Raw genomic sequence first — 26,404 nt, forward strand, 5'->3', positions numbered from 1 at the left:
AAACTTGTCTGTATAATATGCCTGCTGCGTTGCATTGTACAACACAGCCCAGCGGCGATCCTTCACAACTTCCCCACAGTACCTCACATCTTGGTGAGCAGCAGGAACCAAGGACTACAGGCTTAGAAAGCCAGGCTTTGAATCTCAAACTTCAAGATGGATAGAGCCATGTGTTAAGGCCTGATGTCTGTATTTGGATTGAAGGTAGAGGAAGGATGCATCCCCCTTCTCCTGGGGAATCTGCTGGAGAATTTGGGGCCTCCTTTGGGATGAACGCTTGCCTAGGCGTTGGATCACCTCACCTTTGTGCATGGTGCCTGCATACCTGTGCACACGGGGTCGGCTTGGTAGCCACTGCCTGCAGGCCCACCTTGGTGTCAGGTGATGGCAAGTCGGTCTCTGGACTGGCGAAGAAAGCACTTACAGGTTTCCTCATCAGACTTGAAGTGAGCTCTAGAGTCCAGATTTTAGAGGCTGCATTTCTTGTGCAGTAGTAACACCAGAAAAGGTAAAGAAGGAAGGAAGATAGGGAAGTATGGGACTGATTCCTTCTAAACTCGAAGAAACAATGACTGCCTACAAATTCTTCCCTCCTGTACTTCTTTTCAAAGAGGACTACTGAGTGGTGTTTTCATCTTCCTTTTCCTGTATGTATTCTTTTCTGAGTTCCTCAGGCGGGTAGTGTCAACCACACACATAGGCTTTGTTTTGAGATTCATCACAGGGGAATTGAATAGAAAATCTTATAGTCTAGCCTTACAGAAGGGTTAACAAATGAGTTTCTCTATCTAGTGGATTTGTAGCAGCCTTAAGTTTTCATTGTAGCTGCTTTCCATAGGTTCATAGAAGAAGTCACTGCAAATCAACACCCTCTGGGAAAATAGCTAGACTTATTTTTGCTTTCCTTCCAGGCTTATTTAAGAGACTCAAGGCCCATCTGACCAGCACCAAGGCCTATTGGAGTTTGTTGGGGACTCTTCCAGTGGTCAATACTATCTGACTCAGGAAAATGAGTATACCCCAAGGACAAATCCAATTGTCTCCAGCTTGTTCAGAAAGGACAATAAAAAGAGGCACTGGATATTTATTTAGCTTTTGACATATGTATGGCTGGAGAGGCTCGATGTGTTTTTTATTCTGTGGACAGACCAAATAGTCCTTCTTGGAAATGGTCAGTGGGAATTCAAATGTGCAGAAATCTTCCGGTCAGCACAAAGTCCAGGCTAGCAATTCTCAAGGCTGCACGAAGCTGGGTTTTAGTGTCAGCTACGGTTAGAAGCGTGTTTTGTGGCATTTGGAGAGGAATTAGGGCAGTTAGCCAATTGTGTGCTTGAAAAATGACAAGCTACGTGAAAATTCAGAAGTCTGGAATTAAATCCCAAAAGAAATTAGGGTAGCTTTGAACTTTGAAGTGGTTATTTTATACTGAGTTTCGAGCTCTTCCTATTAGATGTGGAAAAATATACCCCTCCTTCCCCCACCTATAACCCTATCTTGGGTATTTTGCGATTGTAAGTGAATGTTTTGAAGTGTTCTTAAGCTAAAAGATGGAGTAAATGGGTTCTATCAATTGTAGGAATTCAATAAACAGCATTGCTTTGCTCTTTTTTTTTCTCCTTCCCCATCAATATGCTATAGTAGAGCTTTGGGTAAACTTTCCTTTTTAATCAAGGGTATAAATCTCTGGGTGCTGGAGCCTCATACTTGTAATCCTAGCTCCTCTGGAGGCTGAGATCTGAGGATCACATTTCAAAGCCAGCCAAGGCAGGAAAATACAGGAGGTTTATCTCCTGTTAACTACCAAAAAGCCTGAAGTGGAAGACTTCCAGTCTTGAGCAAACAAGCTAAGCAACAGCACCCAGGCCCTGAGTTCAAGCCCCTGTACTGCCACACACACAAAAGAAGGGTATAAATAAAAAAAATGGTCCCTTGGCTAGCAAACTCTGAGTTTTCAGGAATATGAAACACTTTATGATCAACTTGGGGTACTTTTTTTTTAAATACAGACTTTTAAATGAAAGAATATTTCTGGAGAAAATTCCCTTGACCACTAATGGCAGTGAAATGATAAGATAACTTGGCTCAAATTATTGTAAATTAAAAGTGGAAGAGTTTAAGCCCTTCTTCCTCTGCTTCTATTGGGAAGAGAGGGATTCCTTTCATTATGTACTGATGCAGAGGTTCAACAGTAAGTGATATTACAAAGATCCTTGGTGAAGAAGCTATTGTTTGAGCATTTGAGAAATAGCACTGATCTGGCTGATTATTCCTTTAGCCAGACACTGGCTAGGTGAGTGTGTGTGTGTGAGCTCACATCTGTAATCCTAGATACCCAGGAGGCTGAGACCTGAGGATCACGGTTCAAACCAGCCCAGGCAGGAAAGTCTGTGAAACTCTTATTTCCCAATTAATCACAGAAAAATCTAGTAGTGGCACTGTGGCTCAAGTGGTAGAGTGCTAGCTTTGACCAAAAGGAGTTCAGGGACAGCACCCAGACCCAGACCTCAAGCCCCAGGACCAGCATTAAAAAAAAAAAAGAAGCATATCAATTTTAATATGCAATTAAGGTCCAAACAGAAACACTGGAAGCAAATCCCTTGACTATTAAATGTGAATTTTATGTTATGTTTCTGCATCTTGCTGTTGATTTAGCAGGTTAAATTGTTCAACCTTTGGAAAAGAATTTCTGGCCTTTGGTTGGCTTTGAATAAGAGCTAGAAATTCAGGGCTTTTCTACATTATTTTTTACACAGCATCTGTATGCAAATGAGCAGTGTCCACAGATCACGTTTCCTCTGTGTTTCTTTGAACTAGCTCCTGAACTTAGAAAAACTTTGCTTCTAGAAAAATGGGGGAAAGGGATAGAGAGGCAGGAAGTGGTAGTGATGACACTAATGTGCCCTCATCGCAGATGAACCAGCTATTACTTGCAATTTACATTGCAAGCGGGGTGCTGGTGGCTCAGGCCTCCAATTAGCTACTCCAGGAGGCTGAGATCTGAGGATTGTGGTTTGAAGCCAGTCTGGGCAGGGAAGTCTGTGAGACTCTTCAGCTAACCACCAGAAAACCTGAAGTGGTTGCTGCCGTTGCAAGTGGTAGAGCACTAGCCTTGAACAAAAGAACTCGGGGACAGTGCCCAGGCCCTGAGTTCAAGCCCCATGAATGACCAGATTGCAACCCAGAGAAGATGATAGGAGGTTAGAGTAGCAAGATCTCTCCTAGGACATGTCATCCAGGGTTTCCTGCCCTTGGTGCAGAGGGCATTTTGGAGTGGCTCATTTATAGGATGGTCATCAACCACCGCAGGCTCTACCTAGTGGGGGCCAGGAGCAATCTGGCCACTAGTTATGGCAACCTAAAGTGACTCCAGACATTGCCAAATGTCCCCCTGTGGGTCAGATCACCTCCAGGTGAGACCCACAGACCCGGGCTCTCTGGATCCAGGTAGCTGGCAAAGCACACATGAAGTTATCCATCCATTTCACGCAGGTACACCTTCCCATGTCAATCCAACATCGAGAGTGGCCAGCCATTCCTCTTTCTAGCGCACCCTTATTTTTATTCTCAGTCAAGTGGACTTTCTTCCCTAAGTTGTGTGGTCTCTGAGCTCACGTTGGTTCTAGGTCTGCCTTCCATCCCAGGTTGCAACTTCTGTCCTCACATCTACCTGTGCTCTGTCTCAGGTCCCCTGGCATCTACCTGCCACACTGCCTGGAACCAACTGGTAGGCTGCTTTTAAGCTGTTTTAGTTCAACACAGAAATGAACACAAACCCTCCCTCCTTTTCATCTTGTTTATTAAACCATAAATCTTCCAAGTGTCTCAATGGCTTCATTTTCTCATAGTTCTGCACTTTGCCCTTTCATGATGAGTTCTCAGCTCTTCAAAATGACCCGCTAGCACCACTCCTAGCAACCTAATCATTAGTCACGTTTGACTTCCTTCAATACCAGGCTCGGTTCCTTTCCATTCCCGTATGATTTTGTGGCCCAGTGTGCACAGGATAACTTGTAAACCATAATTTTTCTCCTTTCTGTAATGTGGGATTATAAGTTTTCTCTTTTTTTTTTTTTCTGGGGGTGGGTTGAGGACAGGGGTGAAGGGCTGGTCTCTTTCATCTTGCAATTTTATTATTATTGCCTCTAGTATCCAATGTTATTAAATGTCTATGTATGCAGAGATCCAAACGACCACTTGTTAGTAGTGCATGACTGCAAAGTACGTCTTAAGAAGAATAATTGCTGACTTGCTGACTAAATGTGCTTTGCTCTTTTATCAGCAAGGATGAAGTAAAGAAGTATTGTTGTCTTAGAAACGTGATGGGTTTAGTTAGGAATATATGAAAACAAATTATAGTCGGACACTGGTGGCTCATACCTGTAATCCTAGCTACTCATGAGGCTGAGATTTGAAGATCAAGGTTCAAATCCAGCCTGGACAGGAAAATCCAGGAGACTTTCATATGTAATGAACCACCAAAAAAGGTGGTTTAAGTGGTAGAGCTTCAGCATTGAATGAAAATCTTAAGGGACAGCATACCAGGCCTTGAGTTCAAGCCCCAGTACCACTACACACACACACACACACACACACACACACACACACACACACACACACACACACACACACACACACACACACACACACACACACACACACACACACACACACACAAGGAAATTACATATAAATTCAAGGGAACTAGAATCAAGGAGAACCAAGTAGTTGAAGATACAGGAGAGATAATGAGTGTATTATCTAGGGAACACTTGCCCATTTCTTTGCCAGTTGGGGGTAGGATTGAATGGTATTCAGAAGGAAAGTAGATAGGTCTTTGTAATGGCTGTAAGTCAGAAAAGTCTGAATGTCACTGGTAAAGTATCAAAGGAAAGTGAATACAACACGACACACATACACACAAATTTCTATTTTTTTAAAAAGATACATTCGTAGTGATTGAAGACATAATTTATAAGTATAGCAGCAGCATCAGAAGGCCAAATAGGAGGCCCTTGTACTCCATACACTTTCTTTTTTTTTGGTTGGTCGTAAGGCTTGAACTCTGGGCCTGGGTGCTCTCTCTCAGCTCTTCAGCTCAAGGCAAGTGCTCTACCACTTGAGCCACAGTGCCACTTCTGTTTTCTGGTGGCTGATTGGAGATAAGAGACTCTTGCACTTTCCTGCCCAGACTGGCTTTGAACCATGATCCTCAGATCTCAGCCTCCTGAGTAGCTAGAATTAGAGGTGTGAGGGACCCCGGGTTTCTCCATATACTTTTTTTTTTTGGTCGGTTGTGGGGCTTGAACTCTGGGCCTGGGCGCTGTCCCTCAGCTCTTCAGCTCAAGGCGAGCGCTCTACCACTTGAGCTACAGCGCCACTTCTGGTTTTCTGGTGGTTTATTGGAGATAGGAGTCTCACGGTCTCTCCTGCCTGGGCTGGCTTTGAACTGCAATCCTCAGATCTCAGCCTCCTGAGTAGCTAGGATTACAGGCGTGAGCCACCAGCGCCCGGCTCTCCATACACTTTTAACTACTGTAGTTAAAGTAGTTAAATCAATTTTCTGTGGGTTCCCAGTTCTAGTTTTCTGAAAGATAGGTTCTAGAGTTTAATGTGATTCTTTTTTTTTTGTTGTTGTTCAGCTTGAAGAAGAATTCCAAAGAACGGCCTACCTATCCAGAGCTTATGGTGAGTATTAGCCATAACAAATCCAAATTAATAAATAAATAGATCCAAAGTAGTAACTAGTGAAGTAGTTTTGTTGTAATTAAATCATCACATTAGACAAGTTGATCCATTGAGATATGATTAACAGGGATCAGATTTAAGGAAAAGAGTTAGGAGTCCTTTATTCATTACACATCCTTTTGCAAACTATTATTTGTACAAGGGGGTTTTATTGCAGCATTTAATACAAAGTAGGATCATGTCACCTTTTCCAGCAAGTTTTTTATAGGCTGATAAACCTGTCACGATATAGACTGAGTTATGTCTATAGAATTATAATTTCAAATTTTAAAGATACTTGTGGTTAGAAATTACAATATAAACATAAGAAAGTTGGGTGCTGGTGGCTCCCGCCTGTAACCCTAGCTGTTCAGGAGGCTGACATCTGAGGATCATAGTTTGAAGCCAGCCTGGGTAGAAAAATCTGTGAGCCTCTTATCTCCAACTAACCAACAAAGAGCTGGAAGTGGAGGTATGATTCAGGTGGTAGAGTGTCAACCTTGAGCTAAACAAACAAACAAACAAACAAATATAAATGAGCATACAAGGCCCTGAGATCAAGCCCCAGTATGGGCCCCCAAAAAAGGAAATAAATAAAATCAAGGAAAGCATGACTGAAAGAGAATCAAATGATAAGAGACACTTAAAAGTTATATATTGGGGGCTGGGAAGGTGGCTCAGTGGTAGAGTGCTTGCCTCACATGCATGAGGCCCTGGGTTTGATTCCTCAGTACCACATAAGCAGAAAAAAGCCAGAAGTGGTTCTGTGGCTCAAGTGATAGAGCGCTAGCCTTGAGCTGAAGAGCTGAGGGACAGTGCCCAGGCCCAGAGTTCAGCCTCCACACCCAACAACAACAACAAAAGTTATATAGTGGGCACCATCTTTTGATGAAATAGTTGGGATTAATTAGCTGAACTTCATTTTGGTGGTGACAGAGTTGAAGAAAAGAATCACTTTTCTCTTTTGGCCTTTACATGAATGGAAACACACTATGATAAACCATTCTTAATTTGAATTTTGCATCCATTCATAATCACTTGTTCCATTAGTGAAAAGAGAGATGAAAACAAAGCTTACTGCTGTTATTTTAAAGTAGTCTCCCTTAGATGGTAGTCATCAGTGTTCTAAGGCTATCAATAAATGATTCTTTGGTGCAGATGGACAAGATTTTGACCTTCCCTCTACTCTATCTAAGCCCTTTTTGAATGTAGGTAAGCATATTTTGGGGAGAGGTAGACTATTCAGACCATTTAGGACCGACTCAGTGTTAACCTCTACCCCCTCGTAATTAAGGTTTGAATTTTTAGCAGAGGAAGGAGAGAGTTAGCATTTGTGTCCAATTTCAAAAGAAAGAAGAGAAAGCTTGAGAATGTCTTTTCTGTACGGAGTGGTTATCGGTAGTCTCGGAATGTTGTTCACTCCCATTCTTTGCTGTCCAACATCTGAGCTGACTTCACGCCCAGCTCAGGGAAGCAGAGATGTGCAGGGTTCTAAACCAGATGGAATGGCGAGGTGGTGGTGATGTGTGGAGAAACAGCTTGGAAGTGTCAAGTGACAAGAGTTACACAGAACATGGTCCAGGGCCAAGTGAGAGTATCACAGCCAGTCATGTGGACTTTCAGTTCTTTTTAAGTCGAGAATATTCTCTGGTTGGATGAATTGGAGTCAGGATCATCTCCTTGGGCCTCCACTGTTTCCTTTTAAAGAATATAACCCAGGGCTCAACACTCAACAGCTTTATTCCCCTAAGACCTAAAATTAAGAAAGGAAAAAAGAAAACAATAAGATGAGTAATAATTGAGACAATCCTAGCACTCTACATACTTGGGTTGAATATTTTCTCCCTGATTGTTATTATTATTATTTTGGTTGTTTTGTTTTTTGTTTTTGTTGGTCTTAGGGCATGTACTCGGGCTGTCCCTCAGCTCTTCAGCTCAAGGCAAGCGCTCTACCACTTGAACCACAGCACCACTTCCTATTATTATTATTATTTTTAAAAATGGTCATTCAAAGTCTTTTCAGTTCTGGCTGCCCTTGGTGGAATGCTTGGGGGACCTCTAAGGCATTTTAAAATGAATTTCACACCAAGTATGAGAGACATTCAGTGATTCCTGAAGAATTCTACAGAATTTGGAATCCGATTTAAAGTCTCCCTGTGTTGTAATTAATTTCAGATAAAATTATATTTTTTGTGTATAGTTCCAACCATTTTTTTTGGGGGGGGGGTGGGGGAGTTGGCTGTAGGGCTTGAACTCAGGGCCTGGTGCTGAGTTCTAGCCATTTTTACACGCAAAATGTTCTCCACTCTACCCCCCTTCAGAGTGGCTTCTTATCAGAAGTGTCATCAGAACACATTTAAAAAAAAAAAAAGAAAAAGAAATGCTTAGTATACATTGGCCTGCTGATGTTGAATTTTCTCTCCCCTTTATGTTCTAACAAACACTGATGTTTTTGGCAAACACATCGATGTTGTCGGATGGTGTGGGTTTGCCTCTTCTTTTCATGACATTAATCTCTGTGGTCCTGGAAATCAGCTTGCCTTTTAAGCCCATTGCTATTCCCTGCTTTCCTGTGGAATTGAGGTTTTATAAATGGAAAATCTGAGTCCACTGGGAAACACATGGTGGGTGGCTATTATTTAGATTTCAGGAATTCATAAAGAGTTAGGGAGGAAAAAAACCATCATTTTTTTTTCTGGGTGAAAGGTAGTATACTAGTCCATCAGAGGCATACCCCATGTCTCTTCCCAAATGATTTTCATCCTAATTAAGATGGACAGCCATACATACTTTTTCAATATATAATTTTATTGTTATTATTAAAGTATTGTACAGAGGGACTGTAAAACTTTTAAATCATCTCGTTAATTTTTTAAAATTGCTATTATAAAGATGATATACAGAGGAAGGATTACAGTTACAGAGGTCAGGTAATAAGTACATTTCTTTTTGGACAATGTTACCCCTTCCCTCTCTCTCTCTCTCTCCCAGTTTTCTCCTCCCATTGCTACCCACAAGTTGTATAGCTCATTTTCAATGAAATATCTAGTTAAATCATCTGGAACTTCTCCTGACAGGGAGTGAGGAGGTCACTGTAGGATTTGTTCTTCCAGCGGTGGTAGCTTTTTTTTTTAAGCTTGCTTTTTTGTAAAAGTTGAGATAGTAGTTTAGTATATTGTAGGCCATCTCATTGGTGGTTCTATTGAACTCCCTGTTGCCATCAATAACAGCCACATTCAGTATGTGAAAGGAAGGCCAGGGCGTGGTCATGTTCCAGTAGACTTCAGTGATCTGGCAGTGAGCTACATTCAGCCTGTGAGCCAGTTTGCTGACTTCTGTCTTCATTGGTAAATACCAGTCATGACAGTCATGTTATGTTGTTCATGTGATAGGCCATTTACATGATGGGTAATTGTAGTCTCCACATGCCTTAGGATATTTTAGATTGAATTGAATTGTGAAATAAGGATGCTTGAACCTATAGAAAACCATAGTTTTGCTGGGTGCTAGTGGCTCATGCCTTTAATCCTAGCTACTCAGAAGGCTGAGATCTGAGGATCCCTGTTCAAAGCCATCCAGGGCCTGAAAATCTGAGAGACTTATCTCCAGTTAACCACCAGAGAGCCAGAAGTGGAACTTTGGCTCAAGTGGTAAAATACCAGCCTTGAGCAGAAAAAGCTAAAGGATAGCTCCCAGGCCCTGAGTTCAAGCCCCAGTACCAGCGCACGCGCACACACACACACACACACACACACACACACACACACACACACACACACACACACACACACACACACACACACACACAAACACACACACACACACACACACACACACACACACCAATGAAAACCATACATAGCTTTGATGGACAAGGGATTGTCTGTAGGATATTCCGGAGGCCTGTTGATGCTTGAAACCCTCCCCTCTGCTCCTAGAAGCTTGTCCATGGGTCTTGATGCTTCCTGGAGTCTCACTACTGTTAACCTAAAGTGGTGTAAAGTCCTTAGTTCTTTATGTAAAGGAATCTCAGCCTGGGGCTACAGTCTGGAATTATTCATCCTGTCTCATCTGCTCATCTCCAGGCTCTTGCCTTGCTATTCTCATTCCATTGCTGACAGAAGGCATCAAATCTCCCGGCATTCTTTGGCCTCTAGGCCCACACAAGACAGCAAATCACACCTCCCGTGTGACATGTCTGCCCTCTTGTCCCCTGGCCTTTGGCTCTCACAGCATTTTCTCAGCCCTAGAATAAATGGAAAGATGCTTGAAGATTTTTTTTCCCCCTTTTTAAATGTAATGAAAGTGGGGTTGTTTCATTCATGCGGACTTAGGTTGCATCTACTGAGCTGGCAGCAACCAAGCAAGAGGGAAGGTGGAGAACTGGGGTGGGGGAAATGGGAGACACTGGAAGTCATCCCCAGGACAATCTGAAGTTTGTCTTGTTTTGATAGTAAAAGGCTTTTTAAGTGCATTAAAAGATCTCCAAATGTCAAGAGGATGTGGGAAAGCTAATAGGCCTAGTAATGGCAAAACGCTTGGTTAAGTGCACTCTGTGAGTGGTTAGTGATTGAAAGCAATGCTATAATTTGATGATTTGGCAGTTGGAGGAGCTCAGGGTGAAGGTCTTTTGCCTACAGCAAGTGACCCTTGTGACTATTGTTGGGTGTCAGCTAGCAGTTAACCTGTATCCTCTGATGAGCAAGAAGAAGACCTCTTTTCCATTTTTCCACTGTCATGATCCTTACCAGCGATCACCTCCTTCCTTCTGGGTTTTATTTTTCGGTTCCTTCTCCATTGCATTGTTTCCTGAAACTTCCATGGGTGGGCATTCAGTTCTCCACAGCACTGACTCATCCAACCTTCCCTGGTCAAGCTGAAAGCAAAGGCAGTTGGGAAAACCTACAGCTAAGTCACAGGAAGGTTGTAAACGAAATCCCTCAAGTCAGGGAAGCAGAATGAATCATCTCCCAGTCTGCGTGCAGAAATGCTCACAGTGATCTCTTCAGCTAGCCCTGGGAAACATTATCTCCAGACCATGGTGTGTGGGGGTGGGTGTAGACATGTGGCAATAGGCTCTACCTAAATGAACTGTTCTTCTGGGGTTGTTTGGCTGGTCCTGTGCCCACTGTCCTACGGCTTGTGTTCAGATGCATCTCTTTCTAACTAAAGGTAGAACGTTTTACTATAACAGCCTGGCCCTCACTCTTACACGGTTGGGAGGATGCAGAGAAAAGTGGTGAATTATTTTTGAAATAGGTGGCCTTCTTGCTTCATACCTTGCCTCTTCCTCTAGCAAAGTGCAAGTCTAGATTTGATTTTTTTTCCCTTAAAGTTTACTTAATGTGAACTGCGTGCATGAAGACCATTTTCCCCCTTCCAACGTTTACTTCTCTATGTTGAGATTTCTCTGTACATACTGATAGTTTGGCAGTCTGTGTTATTTTCCAGATGGATCAACTCTTCATCATGAGAGAGACATAAGCATAACTCTTGGCTGTGGCTAAGACTTAGGAAATGGCCTTAACTCTTTCATTCTGAACCAGCTTTCCAAAGGTGCTTTCCTGGCACATTTATTGCTGGGCAAAGCTGGCCTCTTATTTTACCAATCTTTCTTTGCGAAATGAAAGTGCTTGGACCTCTGAAATGTCAAACTATTTTACTATTATATCAGTATAAAGTGTCTTTGTAAGCAGTCTCTATGCCAGAGTTTTGGATGGCCTTTGCCAATCTTTGTATTTTCACGTGATTGGGATTTACAGAGAACTCAGAGTGCAACAGATTCTTGTCGTAGAAACCTAGAGATGTTAATCTAGGCAAGAAGGAAGAGATATCTTCAGAACAGCTACAACATTAATGTGTGCTTGATAAGAACCCAGCTTACCCCTGGTAGGGATAGTAAATCTGTTTATTAAATGGAGCTATGAATTTGCTAATCTCATGTATCATCGTTGATAAATATTAATATCCTGTATTGTTTTTGTCTTTTCTCTCTCAGCAACATCTATTTTTCACCTTACACGAATCCAAAGCAACAGATGTGGCATCTTTTGTAAAACTGATTCTTGGAGACTAAAAAAGCAATGGACTAATTGGTTGACCCTGCTGCGGATTGGTGGGTTTACAGGGGCGAAACAAGTTCACTAAAGCGCAATTGAAAGTCATCTTTGAGATAATTGAACCTTGCCTCTTTGAGGGTTTTTTCTCCCTAGTTTCTTTCCTTTTTTTTCCCCTCGTGAGGGGACCTTGGAATCGATAGCATAGGATGAACTCTCTCTAGATGGATGAAATATGACGACAGCTTAGGACTTAAAAAAAAGGTGATTAATTATTTAATGATGTGTCATTGTAAGTCCTTAAGCTTCTCAGCTTTCTCCTGTTCTTTACAAAAAACAAATGCATTGTTGGCCCTGGCAAAAACAAAAACAAAAAACAAAAACCAAAAAGGTGCTACAGTAGTGATGAAATTGTAAGTAGATGTGTAGTTTATCCCACTTATTATTTTAATATTTATGTTTAAGCGCTTGGTTGGAAAGATACCATTTTATGCAAGAAGGGAGATGCAGAAAGAAGGAAAGGTTGGGTTGGCAATATTTATAGGGCTTTTATTTTTTAAGTTCAATCATGTCTGTGGTCCAGAAGAAATTATTTAATATGCATCTTTAAGAATATTATAAAAAATCTCAAAAAAAGGAGCTCTTTTTGTGATGTGTCTATTACAGTTGTATCACAGCTTTGAATGCTGCTCCCAAACTTCAACTCCATGCTGGGTCAACACCATATCTTTTAACTGAAGTGTCTTCCTGTTTCTCCAGTTCTGGAAAACATGAGACATTATCACTTGTGTCAAAGCTCAAAAAGTAAGCCTTCGGTTCCCTTGAGATTTGTAGTATAGTATTAGTGGAAACTGATTTGTGGTGTGATTTTATATCTACTGACCTGTGTATTTCTCTGTGTGTGTGTGTGTGTGTGTGTGTGTGTGTGTGTGTGTGTGTGTGTGTGTTTGGTAAATCAAATCCTGCTAAGTGGCTTCTATGAACATTTAGGTTTAGTATGAAGGACATCTGTCAATCATGAAGGGAGAGAGATGGCAGACTACAGAGAGAATTGTGCCTTCTTCTGCCTTTGTCCCACTTTCTTGGATAATGCCTTTGTAATTGATGTCTCCTCTGCTTTGTTTGTTTTTGTGTTCAGTGAAGAAGACTTAGTATTAGTGGAAGGACTGACACTGAAGGAAATTAAAAACAGTTAGTAGTCCTTAGAGAAACTGAAAAGAGACCAGGGAAGGCTGAGTAACTATTTGTAGTGGACAACCAAATTTCCACAGGTTGAGAGGTTGCCTCCTCTTCTCTTTAGCAGAAGCTAATCCCGCCTTGAATCCCCAGCAGGTTGACTAGGCAACCTAAATTCTATTATTTATTCTTCCACATGGCGAAAGACATCCTAGGGTTCTTGGATTTGGAGATGCATATTCCTCTAAGATCAAGAAGTGGAGTCACTAGCAGGGAAAATACTAAGAAACCAGGAACCATCACTTTTGGGCCTTGACTTCATATAAGGTTGCTCATGAAATACAAAGACAGAGGAGGTTGTTTAAAAAAGGAAAGATGGGGGAAAAAAAGAAAGAAGGAAAAATAAATAAAATTTGTTGTGTTCATCAAAGGGAGAAAGAGACTACTTCAAATTCTCTCTCTTCCTTTTAAGTTTTTAAATGAAATATCTATGTTTTTCCATCTTTACTTGATTCTTGCTCATGCAGTGGCTCCTAATGAATACAACACTTATGTATCCTTTGTATTTGATTCCAAAAGATACCTTTTTTGTTGTTGCTGTTATTGTTGGTCGTAGGGCTTAAACTCAGGGTTTGGGTGCTGTCATGGGTTCTTTTGCTTAAGGTTAGTGCTCTACCGCTTTGAGACTCAGCTCCACTTCCAGTTTTCTGGTGGTTCACTGGTGATAAGAGTCTCACACACTTTTCTGCTGGGGCTGGCTTTAAACCATGATCCTCAGATCTCAGCCTCCTAAGTAGCTAGGATTTATAGGCATGAGCCACCAGTCCCTGGCTAAAGGATACCTTCTTTTTTTTTTTTTTCTTTTTTGTTGGTCATGGGACTTGAATTCTGGGCCTGGGCGCTGTCCCTCAGCTCTTCAGCTCAAGGCTAGCACTCTACCACTTGAGCCACAGTGCCACTTCTGGTTGGCTGGTGGTTTATTGGAGATAAGAGTTTCATGGACTTTCCTGCCTGGGTTGGCTTTGAACCTCTATCCTCAGATCTCAGCCTCCTGAGTAGCTAGAATTATAGGCGTGAGCCACCAGCACCAGACAAGGGTACCTCATCTGCTTTGAAGATATGTCTGTTTTCCTGGTTATTCTAGCCAGAAGGGGGTCTTACCCTTATAAGTATAGTCAATTTCCCACTCATTTTCCCACATCTGAGATCTTCTCTCTTTGGGACTGAGAGAATAGTCACAATGGTATTTTCACCCTGTTTACTCATTTCATGAAAGCAGCAAGTAGTGGGAAAAAAATCTGGGGTCCCCACATTACAGCTTTTGAAGTATTTTGATGACATATTTAAAGCCAACCAGCTTTCTCAGCTGGGTCCCATTGTGTGCTTACCTGCCTTTCTGCTTTGAAATATCCTGAACAATGAGTATATTTCTTAATTGTCCTGTGCAGTCTGTGAGCTCAGGGCTAGAACCTGGAACAATGGCAGCAGTAAGGAGAGAGAATTAGCCTTTGGTTCAACCCTGGAACACTTGGGAATCATCTAGAAGGTTATGAGCACTCTTAGTGCCAGAGCTGTAGTCCTAATGACTGAGGTTAACTTGGTCCATAGTGGGGTCTGGGAATTAACCTTTTTTTTTTTTTTAAATAAGCTCTTACATGATTGTGATGTACAGCAGGGTCAAGAACATTGGATTAGAACCATTGGAGGAGATAATTAACTTTAAATTACCTTCTCTTCAAATCTTCAGAGTGGAAGGTGACTATGAAGAGGAATAGGAGCTGTGACTCTTTTTTTCCTGCCCATGACCAGGGGACCATTCTTGTCACTCTCAGGGAAGGCGTGTCTACAAGAGGTTGATTTGAAGATTGAAAGAGTATTTTCCCGGAGAAGCAATATTATGTGTGGCAGTTGAGGGTGTTATGGATCGAAGTATGATGACTCGATCATCTCATGAGTCTAAATTTTAAAATATGATCATATTTGGGGAGAAATGTATGTAGTTTCTAGGCCACCAACTTGAAAAATAGTCATTATCTGTGGATGTAGTTCGGAGATAAGAGACCCTGCCTGTCATATACAAGGCCTTTCGTTTGATCTCCAGCAACATAAAAATAATCAAGCTATATAAACTGCATAGAAATTGGAAATCTCTTATAGATATAGTCAGATCCATCCATCTATCTATCTATCTAGAAAGATATGTATAGCCAAGGATGAAATTTAAAATATTTAATTATCTACCCCCATGGACCATCTCAATATTATCTCTCTCTCTATACATACACTTTATTGTTATTGTAAAGGTGATGTACAGAGAGGTTACAGTTATGTAAGTCAGGCAATGAGTATGTTTCTTCTTGAACAGTGTCATCTCTTCCCTCATTTTCTCCCAGTTTTTTCCTCCCCTATCTATATTGGTCAATATAGATAAATCAGCATCAGTTTCCCATATATATTTGTTTTGGTATTATATTGCCCATATTATGAATTGTCTTATATTTATAAAAAAAGTCTCTCTTTCTCTCATATAAACATATGCGCGTGTGCATGCACATGCACACATGTATTTGATTTAAGAAAGTACCAAAAGCATAATGGTAATGGTTTTTAAGGCAATTACCATCTACACAAAATGCCCTCAAATAGATCATATGTATATAAGCAATTTTACTGAAATGTTTTCACCACTTCTCTTTCTGAAATCCATTCTTCCCTTCTCCCCTTCTGCCTTTCCTCCCTCCCTCCCTCCCTCCCTCCTTACTGCTACTGGGGCTTGATTTCAGGGCCTCTTACTCTTGCTTTACTTTTCTCTCAAGGCTGATGCTCTACCAGTTGAGACATATCTTCACTTCTGGCTCTTTTATGATTAATTAGAACTCTCTCTCAAAGTTGTCTTCCCTGCTATGGTTTCAAACTTAGTTCCTCAGATCTCAGCCTCCTGAGAAGCTGAGATTACAGCCATGAGCCACTGGTACCTGGCTTTATTTTTTTAATATACATATTTTATTGTAGAGATACTGTACAGTGGGGTTACAGTTACATGAGTAAGGTAATGAGTACATTTCCTATAGAACATTGTTACCCCCTCCTTTGTTTTTCCCCTACCATCCCTTCCCTCCCTACCTCCCCAACTCCTCCCTCCCCACCCTGAAGCTGTAAAGTTCATTTTCAACATAGTGTCTTGTACATCTCATTGTTGCAATGGGTCAGCCTGTATCCTTATTTCAGCATATTGTTAGTTCCCTTTGTTTTTATTTTTTTTTTAATACAAAACTCCATACTAGGCATTTTCCATTTTGGCTTACTTGCTTGATTTCTCAGATTCAGCACCAAATTGTGTTTGGTCATTTCTAGAAATTAAATCTACCCTAAGAGCTTAATTCATTATGGAATCTTTGTAAAACATCTTATCCTTGGCTCAGAAGGTAATCTCAAAGGAGGATTACCAAGTCCCACCCCCAGTGGGTGCTTGTTTATTTACCATTCTCCCAGGAATACATGTAGACAGCCTAAATGGCTGCTTTGAAGTGGGAAAAAAATCTCGTGCAGATGTATATATCGATAATGTATCAGTCATTGATTTTATACATGATATCAGTCTGTTAGCCATGATAAAAGGAGTCATCCGCGAGTATATTTGCTCATACTGACAAAATTAGAATGAGTTATTCTAAACAAGCAGATTTTATTTCCCTTAGCTACCTGAAATAAAAATGAATATTTGCTCATACTGACAAAATTAGAATGAATTATTCTAAACAAGCAGATTTTATTTCCCTTAGCTACCTGAAATAAAAATGAATATTCAAAGTTATTTTTCTGACTTCTTAAAATAGCTTTTTATTAGCATGTATTAGTTGTCGAAAGGAATTGTTCTTTGTGGCATTTCCATACATCCATATAATGTTCCCCCTCAAATTTCTTCCATCCATCTCTGTCCTCATCTCCCAGACTCTGGTCTTAATGTCAACAGATCCTTTTTTTTTCCATGCATGCATATGAAGTGCGTCAGCCTCTCCATTTTTAATGGCTCTTGTATATCCTCCAACCCTATAAAAAATGGTATACACCAGGAATTCCCAAACTCTCTTCGTTTTATGGTGCTGTTAATTGACATAGTAACTTTTTTCATAATGCCCTTAGGCCAAAAGTATTTTATTGTTCAATATACACTAAGTATTAGCCCCTAAGGCTTAACTGTAGTAGTTTGAGCCATGATAATACAGATGTTGTTGTGTATCTCTCAAAAACATACAATATACTACCTTTTTCCAGAGCATGCTGTGTGATCCCTCAGGATATTTCATGACATGATCTGGGGACTCTGGATATATGTTATGCTGGTGTTTGCTCTGGTTGTGGTCAGTGACCTTCAACATTGAATTAGTGGTTATGTAACCTTCCACACTATTTGGCTGTGTTTTGTTCCTGCGATTATTTTTTTTATTACCGATCTCTAACTCACTTTTTAAAGAGAGCCTACCCTTTTCTGTGGACTAGTCCTGTATTGCCAAATGCCATAGTTAAGAAGAGGAAAGGAATGAGCTTAGTAGTGAAGATGCTCATCGTAAAACTAACCATGTCCCGACCTTCTCCAAATGAACTGATTTGGAGTCTTTTGAGCACCATTCTGAAGGAGGCAGAGGACACACATCCTTTCGTCGTTCGGCAACACTAAACATGATTTTGTTGCCTAAGTGACTTCTCAGGGGGAACACTCTGTTTTCCCCCAAAGTATCTCATTTAAATGCTTTGCCTATGGCCTGAAAAGATGAATATTAGTTCCTAATTTTCCATCCCCTCCCTATTTTTTTGGACTGTGTAACTCTCTCTGTCTTTGAAAATATAAGATTTGTATATTCATAAAATTCATCAAAGCCAGGCACTGGTGGCTCACACCTGTAATCCTAGCTCGGGGGCTGAGATCTGAGGATTGTGGTTAAAAAGCCTGTTGGGCAGGAAAGTCCATGAGACTCTTATCTTCACTAAACTTACTCAGAAAAAGCCAGAAATGGGAGCTGTGGCTCCAATGGTAGAACACTAGCCTTGAGCAAAAGAAGCTCAAAGATAGTGCCTGAGCTCAAGACCCAGGATCCACACACACACACACACACACACACACACACACACACACACACACACACACACACATCACCAGAGCTGGTGTCTACATTTAGTGAGATGGATTACACTTCTATTTTGCTGAGATCCTTTTTTTTTTTTTTTTGCCTCTTTAATAGGTATCTATGACTTTAAGGAGATTTTTTTATTTTTATTTTTGCTAGTCCTGGGGCTGGAACTCTGGGCCTGGGCTCTGTCCCTGAGCCTCTCTGTACTCAAGGCTAGGGCTCTACCACTTGAGACACAGCATCATTTCTGTTTATGTGGTACTGAAGAACCAAACCCAGGGCTTCATTCATGCTAGGAAGGCACTCTACCACTGAGCCACATTCCTAGCCTTAAAGAGATTTTTATTGAAAAGATACTTTAATGAAAAGATACTTTAGTGAAAAGATATTTAGATAGCTCTCATTTTTTTATGGAATGTATTTTCTTCTTTTCAAATGGATGATTTTCAACCAGTCTCTTAATAATTGTGTGCATTTGTGTGTGTGTGTGTGTGTGTGTGTGTGTGTGTGTGTGTGTGTGTGTGTATACAGAGTAAAAATGTAGGAAAATAGGAAGAAGCAGCTACCAAACCTGATGAGTAGGAAAAGGATATTTTATTCTAGAAACTTCATGATTTTCTTTTCTCAGGGTATATGCATGTCTTAGCAGTGTTGATTGTGCCATAGCTGAAGCTACTTTTGTTTTTATCTTTGCCCTTAGTTGGGACAGGCCGAATTCCTTTGGGAATCTGTTTCAAGCTAGGACCTTTTGCCTAGGAAAAGTGTTACCTCATGTATGAAACATAATTTTGCACATCTATCCTTGTTGGAGGAGGGACTGTGGTTTGTGGATGCCATAAGATCAATAATTCTGTTTAGTAGAGTTATTGATTGGGCTGTGATATTTGAGAGTCCAGGGCTGGCAAACTGTCTGTGAAAGGCTAGATAGTAAATATTTTTTGGTGTTTTGTATTTATTTCAGATGATCGTAGTCACATAACAATATGTAAATGACATAAGCAATATATAAATCAATATAAATCAATAAAAATAGATAAATCAATCATCCATAGTGACTATGTAACAAAAAGTTTATTTACAAAGCCAAACATGGGTTCCAAATTTGATCCACATGGAATGCCAACAGCTGTCCATGACCTGAAAATTCCAGTTGATTTGGTATATGAACAGAATCTTTATTTTTATTTCTTATTTTTTTGTTCTGGTCCTGGAGCTTGAACTCAGTGCCTAGGTGCTGTCCCTGAGATTGTCTGCTCATGGCTAGCTCTCACCACATGGCTAGCTCTCTACCACATGGCTAGCTCTCTACCATTTGGGCACAGCTCTACTTCCAGCCTTTTGGTGGTTACTTGGAGGTAAGAGTCTCACAGGCTTTTCTGTCTAGCTGACTTTGGAACTATGATCCTCAGATCTCAGCCTCCTGAAGAGCTAGGATGACAGGTGTGAGCCACCAGTGCCCAACAGTCTTTCCATGTAGTAAGTGTTCAGCTCACCTGCTATTACAGTTTAGGCAAATGGCTTAAACTCAGAAAGGAAGGGAGTGCTGAACCCCATGAAATTTGCTGATTAATTTCCTCAGGTGAACATTTTGTATTCTGGAAGCTGATGGGAATATTATTTTTCCTCCAGAGTCAGCACTACTTATACCCCTCTCCCCCATTTCTATGCAATTACCAACTGTAAAGTTTAAAGACAAAAGGCTCATCCTTTTATCTGTAAAAGGTGTCCTTGGCTAATGGCATCTTTTCATTTTCTTCCTGTCTGTGGTTTTAAGATGCACACAGGGAGAATTGTTAGCCTAGATGTGAGCTGTTTTGTCTCCTTATCGCTTGAGCTAGTTAGTGAGATTAGAGAACTTGAGGGACCAGCATGTCTCAGAAGAAGAAGGAAGAAACAGTTCTCAATATTTCCCCATCCATCTCAATCATGTTTGTCCAGTTTTGTAGAAAGGAAGAAAGAATAGTTTGGGGGTCTGAATTCGTGTGTGTGTGTGTGTGTGTGTGTGTGTGTGTGTGTGTGTGTGTGTGTGTGAGAGAGAGAGAGAGAGAGAGAGAATCCTGGAGCTTGAACTCAGGGCCTGGGCACACACTGTCCCTGAGCTTTCTTTTCTACCACTTGAACCACAGCTTCCCTTCTGGCTTTTTTTGGTGGGTAATTGTGGAGATAAGAGTCTCATTGACTTTTTGCCTGGTCTAGCTTTCAACTAAAGATCTTCAGCTCCCAGTCCCCCGAGTAGTTAGGATTATAGGCGTGAGCCACTGGGACATGACTGGTCCAAATTCTTGTTTTCAAGTCATCTGAGAGTTATCACCATGGTTGAAGGTTCATGCCACCCCTCCTTGTGTTCTGTCCCTACACTTGGGGGAGTACGTTTTTAATCATTTTTATCCATCAGTAAGTTTCTGTACTAAGGGGACTATGCCAAATGCCTTCTTTCTGATGTGAAATTTGCTTAGGGAACCCGACTAGCTGGATTTGTACAGCCTTTGGTGTCCTTGTGTCTGTCAGTATTATCACCTCTTTGCTGTACAGAATGGCTGACTGCAGATGACTGTCACAAACAATGGCCTGCATTTTTTCCTCTCTCGTCTCCCAGAGCTCAGTAAACACTTTTCCCTCCTGCTGTATCATTAGGCAAACAGAAATTGCACTTAGACCCCTGGTCCTTTAGAGGGCATCATACACATTTGATCTAGAAATTTACCTGAAAGATTTTTTTCTCTTCATCTAGGGGAATAAAGCCTGAATTCTAGAACTTTCAAAGTACAGTTATCCTGCCAAGGGAAGCATATGACCACACTTGCATCACTTGCCACACCTGCTCAATGCAACTGCTACAATATGTTCTTTTTTTCTGAGCTCTGGAAGAAACATTGCTGGTTTTCTAATGGGGTTCTTTGGAATCAAGACTTTAGTTAGGATGAAATGGTTATGGTTATAGTTCCTGGCCCAACCTCCTTTTGTGAGCAAAATTCTTCTAGGAGCTTCTCTCCCTTATTGAGAGTGAAGAGGCCTAGAGCCTAAGCAGAGACACCCAGCAAGATCAGGGACATTGTATTGAAGAATTTGCATTTTTAAAAAAAGAAACCAATATCACCCTGTGACACCATCATATATGTGTTCATAGAATTTGCACATATTTAGCCTAGTCAGGATCATGACATCAGCCCATTTGTGCTGTCATTTGAGGTTGGCATAGAGTTGCTTGATTCTTGGAACTTCAGTTAGGTTTTGAGAGATGTGACTTTATTTCCTTCACACAGTTGTCAGCATGAATAGATTTTTCACTTCTTGTGTGCAGTTCATCTTGACCAGCCCTAGAGTTCTCTCTGCTTTACGTCATTCTGAGATTCAGTATCTCTTGGATAGCAGCAGGGCTTTTACAGGCTGGATTGAGCTGAGGGAAAGTAAGGACCTGAGTAAGTACTTACTTTCATCTTAATGTGGGAAACAGAACTTCTGAAGTAACTAGATGCAGTCTGTAGTTTAGGCCAGGACATCAATTGCATTTTCCTCCTTGCATTTTGCTTCCAATTCCTCAGTGGGTCACAGATAACCTGTGTTGACTTGAACACTCTGTGGAAAGGAACTGATCTAACCATGGTCATGTGTCACAAATCAAAACCAACCATTGGACACCCATCTGTCTCAAGGAATGAAAGGGATAGCTCAGACAACTTCCAGCAAAACTCTCATTCCAAAGATGAGACTGAATATTAAAATTCCATTCGAGCCAGCTGTAGGGCGGCTCACATCTGTCTGTCATCCTAGCTACTTAGGAGGCTGAGATCCCAGGATCAAGGTTTGAATCCAGCCTGAGCAGGAATATTCCTGAGCCTCTTAATCTCCAATTAACCAGGAAAAACTTGAGAGTGGAGGTACGGTTCAAGTGGTAGAGTATCAGCCTGGAGTGCAAGAACTAGGAGACAGTACCTAGGCCCTGATTTTAAGCCCTAGTAATAACACACACGGAAATCTTCCATTTGGCCTTTAAAAAGACTAGGGATGAGGGACATCCAATTTCCTAATGTGAACAGAAATGTGCAATTAACATTTGTCCACTATCAACATAGTTTTGGCAGTCTGCAGGATATCTCAACACAGAAAGCCAGGCTACTACTTGTTGGGGCTTGTCACTAGACCTTGAAATTTCAGGTTCAACAGTGATGTGGAACTGTGTTTGGGGGCTAGGGAAGAAATCAATGTGAAGAATAATACAAAGATTGGAGCCCCATAGAAGAAAGGCTGATAAAAGCAGCTGACTGTCAAGATACTTTCTCTACCTCATTTGCTGTATAGTACTGAACTAGGAAGCATACTCACCTAATGGAATCCATTTGTTTTTCCCCCCTGATTCTAATGTCAGTAAGAAGCGGAGGAATAGTTTCGGTCAACCAAATGCTTAAAGGATTTTGAGTATACACAGCTCATCCAATCATCAACTACTTTTGGAGTAAAGACATCAGTACAAAAATGCATGGTTCTGGTGGCAGGCAGGTGGTTAAGATGGGTGGGTATCAAAGGAGGTTGTCTAAAGAATGTTCTTAGACACACGTGGCACATCTTTGCCAGGAGAACTAAGATTTATCATTTTAAAAATCTGACCCCCAAAACTAGTTTGAGATCTTGGATGTGGTGAGTGTTGGGGAAGTGGTGGTTTTTAAATTTTCTTCTGATCTCAGGGTTGTGTATCCCACTATGTGCTGAGTATTTTCAAAAGTTACAAGTGAAGAACAGCAGTAGAGTCCTGACTGTATTCAGTGTTGCTCTTGGGGGATCTTTCATTAGCAAAAAGGAGTGGGAAGTGAGATAAAGGCCACCTTTGCCTATGGCAACTCTCTCCAATCAGAATATTTGGCTACTGATCATCAGAAGTCTCTGTGGCTACTAAAACTTTGGGAATGTGGTAGCTACTTAAGGAATCTACAAAGCACCCCAATCTGGGAAATTTTGTAGCCAATCATGTGTGATTCCCTGCCTTTCCATGTATTAATAAGCTAACAGGGTTACAGGAGTTAGGATAGTAAGAAGATAGGACCAGCCATGTGCCAGTAGCTCATGCCTATAATCCTGGAGGCTGAGATCTGAGGATAGTGGCTCAAAGCCAGCCTGGTCAGGCAAGTCCATGAGACTCTCATCTCCAATTAACCACCAGAAAACCAGAAGTAGCACTGTGGCTCAAATGGTAAAGTGCTTACCTTGAGCTGAAGAGCTGAGGGACAGCGCCCAGGCCCATAGTTCAAGCCCCATGACTGACAGAAAAAAACAAACAAAGAAAAAAGAAGACAGGACCATTTATTCTAACTTTAAGGCAGAAACCATTTCAAAGTAAACACATGCAGTCAGTATGTGGCAACCATCCCATGAAACTCCATCAGTGGGCTATTTTGCTAAAGCTGTGGAGAAGAACCTGGTCCTTCTTTATCCTCTTACTGGTGGGAAGTGGTGAGACTGGATTCTTGTTAGGCCCTGTAATGCTTAGATTTCTGTTTGCAGAGGAGTTTAGATTCTTGTTCATTGGCCTATCGTGAAGCTCACCAGGAAGTTGTAACACAGATAAAGTTCCTGTGAGGCTTCTGTTGACAGGGCATACCCTGGCTGGTCTGCCCAAAGCTGTTGCAAATGGACAAGGGTGATGGGAATCTGGTTTGGCCATTGTGGATGGTGTCTCCATCATGAGTTACACACAGGGGGATGCTTAGACGCCACCTGGTTTGCACCAGGTGCTTTCTACACACTCATAAAGAGTGACTGGTAAATTCTGACACTGGTATATTTTCCACTAAAGGAAACTTAACAGTGTGGGTTTCACACAAGCCCTTCTGGAACTTTATATGTGCCAGATCCTTATATTTTGCAACCCTTTGTATGGTTCTAGGCTTATCTCTGTATTAAAAAGCATTTCTGGAGGTATGATTATGCAAATTCAGATAATTCATCTCTTGTATTACTGCTGTGTCTGATTTGTTCTTGAGTCTTAAATTTGTTTTCTGTGCGAGGTCATTGTTAGTATGGAGTGACTGATACATTTTAATGGAATAATACCTATTTTCAGAGGGAGATATTACCTATATGGAATTAACTTATATCAATCATAAGAGTGTATTTCCTATTATAACTACAAAATTAGGTCCTATTTAAAGTTGAAAGAAGGCATTAGAGATGTCATTTCAAATTGTTTATTTAAATATAAGGACAATTTCTATGGATCTTGTGAAAAATCTTGATGAGATACTTTGCCATGGAATTGAACTTTACTGTAACAAAATAGGTGGATTTCCCCAGCTTCTTCTGTGTTTCAATTGCAGAGATTAGGATGCCTATTCTATTTTTTTAAATCTAGTCTTTGTTAAAAAAAAACCCAACCAAAAACCAAAACCATAATAACCGTTGCTTGAGTTTCATGAATTTTATGCTAGATACATTTTACTTGTACAAATAGTTGTTTTCCTATGTTGCATCTCCGTTTTATTTTTGAACCATGTTGATGGAGAAGAAAGCTGTTGGGTCTATGAGACATGCACAGATGCCCGAACGAAGTGGGTCCGTATGGAAGTTAGGAGCCCACTGACTTCTTTTGGTATCTGAAATATTCCCAAAGTGGAGATTGGAGAGGCATATCTCCTCCAGCACTTACAGCCAGTGTCTGCAGAGTATGGAGTTAGCCTTCTCTTCCCCAGCCACCATATGAAGGATGCTGCTTGGCTTCCCTGGTTGGAATCTTCTTTTCTTTGTGGTCATCATGTCTTCTCTTCATGAATTAGCAGGTTAGGCTGTACAGTGTGATATTCCTTACAAGTTCCATCAGTAAGAACCTCTGAAGTGTGTGGGTGAGCTCTTTCTGTACATTTGAGTTGAATGTTCAATTTAACCTTTGACTCTGGGAACTTGTGAGAAAAAAGGAAGGCATTGCTTTGTGTTTTCATATAATGAGAATGTGTGGGGCAAGTTTCTTCAGGGAAAGAGGGAAGTCAGGAGTATCACAAATAATAACTTTTACAAAGCCCCAAGATTGTATTTAAAACCTCATTGGTTTGTGGGATAGGATACTTCTTCTTTGTTTTAATCTCTCTGTACTGGCTCTGTTGGCCTTTTGCATTCTTGTTTTAGTTGAGCGTTCCTAGTATCTATCTACTGAATTATTGCTTGTCATCATGGTGATGGTATTTCTGAATCCTGCAATCCAGCTGATAGCTAGTGTGCAGGACCTGTGGTGCACATGAGCACTGGAGTTGATGTGGGTCATATATAGCTGGCTTCCAGAAACCTATGGAATGGAGGGATAATGTGACCTTGAAGAATTCATGCTGGTTTGTAATGTTTTGAGGAGCTACTTGCTCAAGGTGACCATTCTTGAGGAATTACCTTTTCACGTAAATACTATGGATAAGGGACATCTAATCGTCTGGATGATTGCTTTCTAGCAACTCATAACCAAGGATGATAATTGCCCAAACTGGAAATGGTTTTTGCCTTATAAGTGAAGAGGTCGTTGTATGATGAACTTTCCTGTCACTGCTTCTTGTAAAAAATGCATTATAATTTTACTTTTCATCTACCTTTCCTATTTAAGTAAACTTCTGACATGCTGCAACCTATTTCTTTTTAATCTGTGTTTTTCTTTTGGCCAACGAAATGTGGTTGAGCTGTCAACACAGGTGGCTGTTGGATGGTTTACATGCGGCCCTGCCCTGTGTGTCCTCTCACCTGCCTCTCAAATGAAACTGGGAGATTGAGTCAACCTTGAACTCCTGTGGTCGAGGAGCTCTCTCTTTGATTTCTTATCTCAGGATATTCTTCCATCTCTAACTGCTGCTGAGGAGAAAAGGAATGAGTTGCAGACATTAACTGGTCTCCAGATGTTCATGTGTGTATATGTAAAACCCTATGCCCTGTGTGTGCTGGGTTCAGTGTCCACATCCATCTATGAACTCACTAGGAATCAGTTCAAAGATAGAGATGGTAAACAATAACAAAATACACCTCTTTCTATCAAAGCCCTGGCTGGGAACTCACATCTGGAGCAGAGAAGATCAGCAACCAAGAGTAAGGTGTCCTTGAACAAAGTGGTGTCTTGATCTCATAAGAAAATGTACAACCAATAAAAGACATATTTAACAGTGTAGTGAGTCTGTATATTTCTTGAGCTGTTCATGGAAGTCCTGTGTCTATGTATTATGTAGCAGAAATGCTCTTGGTAAAAACATAACCTGGGTAATTTATTCTTTTTTCTTCCTCCATCATCGCTTCCCTCCTCCCCCAGCTCTCCTATCCCACTCCTAAATAAAACACAGCAAACATAGCAATGCAATAGTAGTG

The 26,404-nt window shown here is 41.0% G+C and overlaps 1 protein-coding gene across 3 annotated transcripts in view; it reads left to right on the forward strand.

Annotated features, from left to right (window-relative positions):
- The window catches only part of Map2k6 (mitogen-activated protein kinase kinase 6), a 128,390-nt gene extending 102,182 nt beyond the window's left edge, over positions 1–26,208 (forward strand). For all 3 annotated transcript variants that reach the window (XM_069993166.1, XM_069993167.1, XM_069993168.1), the window contains exons 11-12: positions 5,640–5,685; positions 11,723–26,208. In XM_069993166.1, the coding sequence (XP_069849267.1) occupies positions 5,640–5,685; positions 11,723–11,800 (124 nt within the window). In that variant the 3' untranslated portion in view covers positions 11,801–26,208. The remainder of the gene's footprint in view (positions 1–5,639; positions 5,686–11,722) is intronic.
- The last annotated feature ends 196 nt before the right edge of the window (positions 26,209–26,404 follow it).

The sequence above is a fragment of the Dipodomys merriami genome, unplaced genomic scaffold, assembly GCF_024711535.1.
Source record: "Dipodomys merriami isolate MVZ:Mamm:240054 unplaced genomic scaffold, mDipMer1.0.p SCAF_42, whole genome shotgun sequence".
NCBI classification, from domain to species: domain Eukaryota; kingdom Metazoa; phylum Chordata; class Mammalia; order Rodentia; family Heteromyidae; genus Dipodomys; species Dipodomys merriami.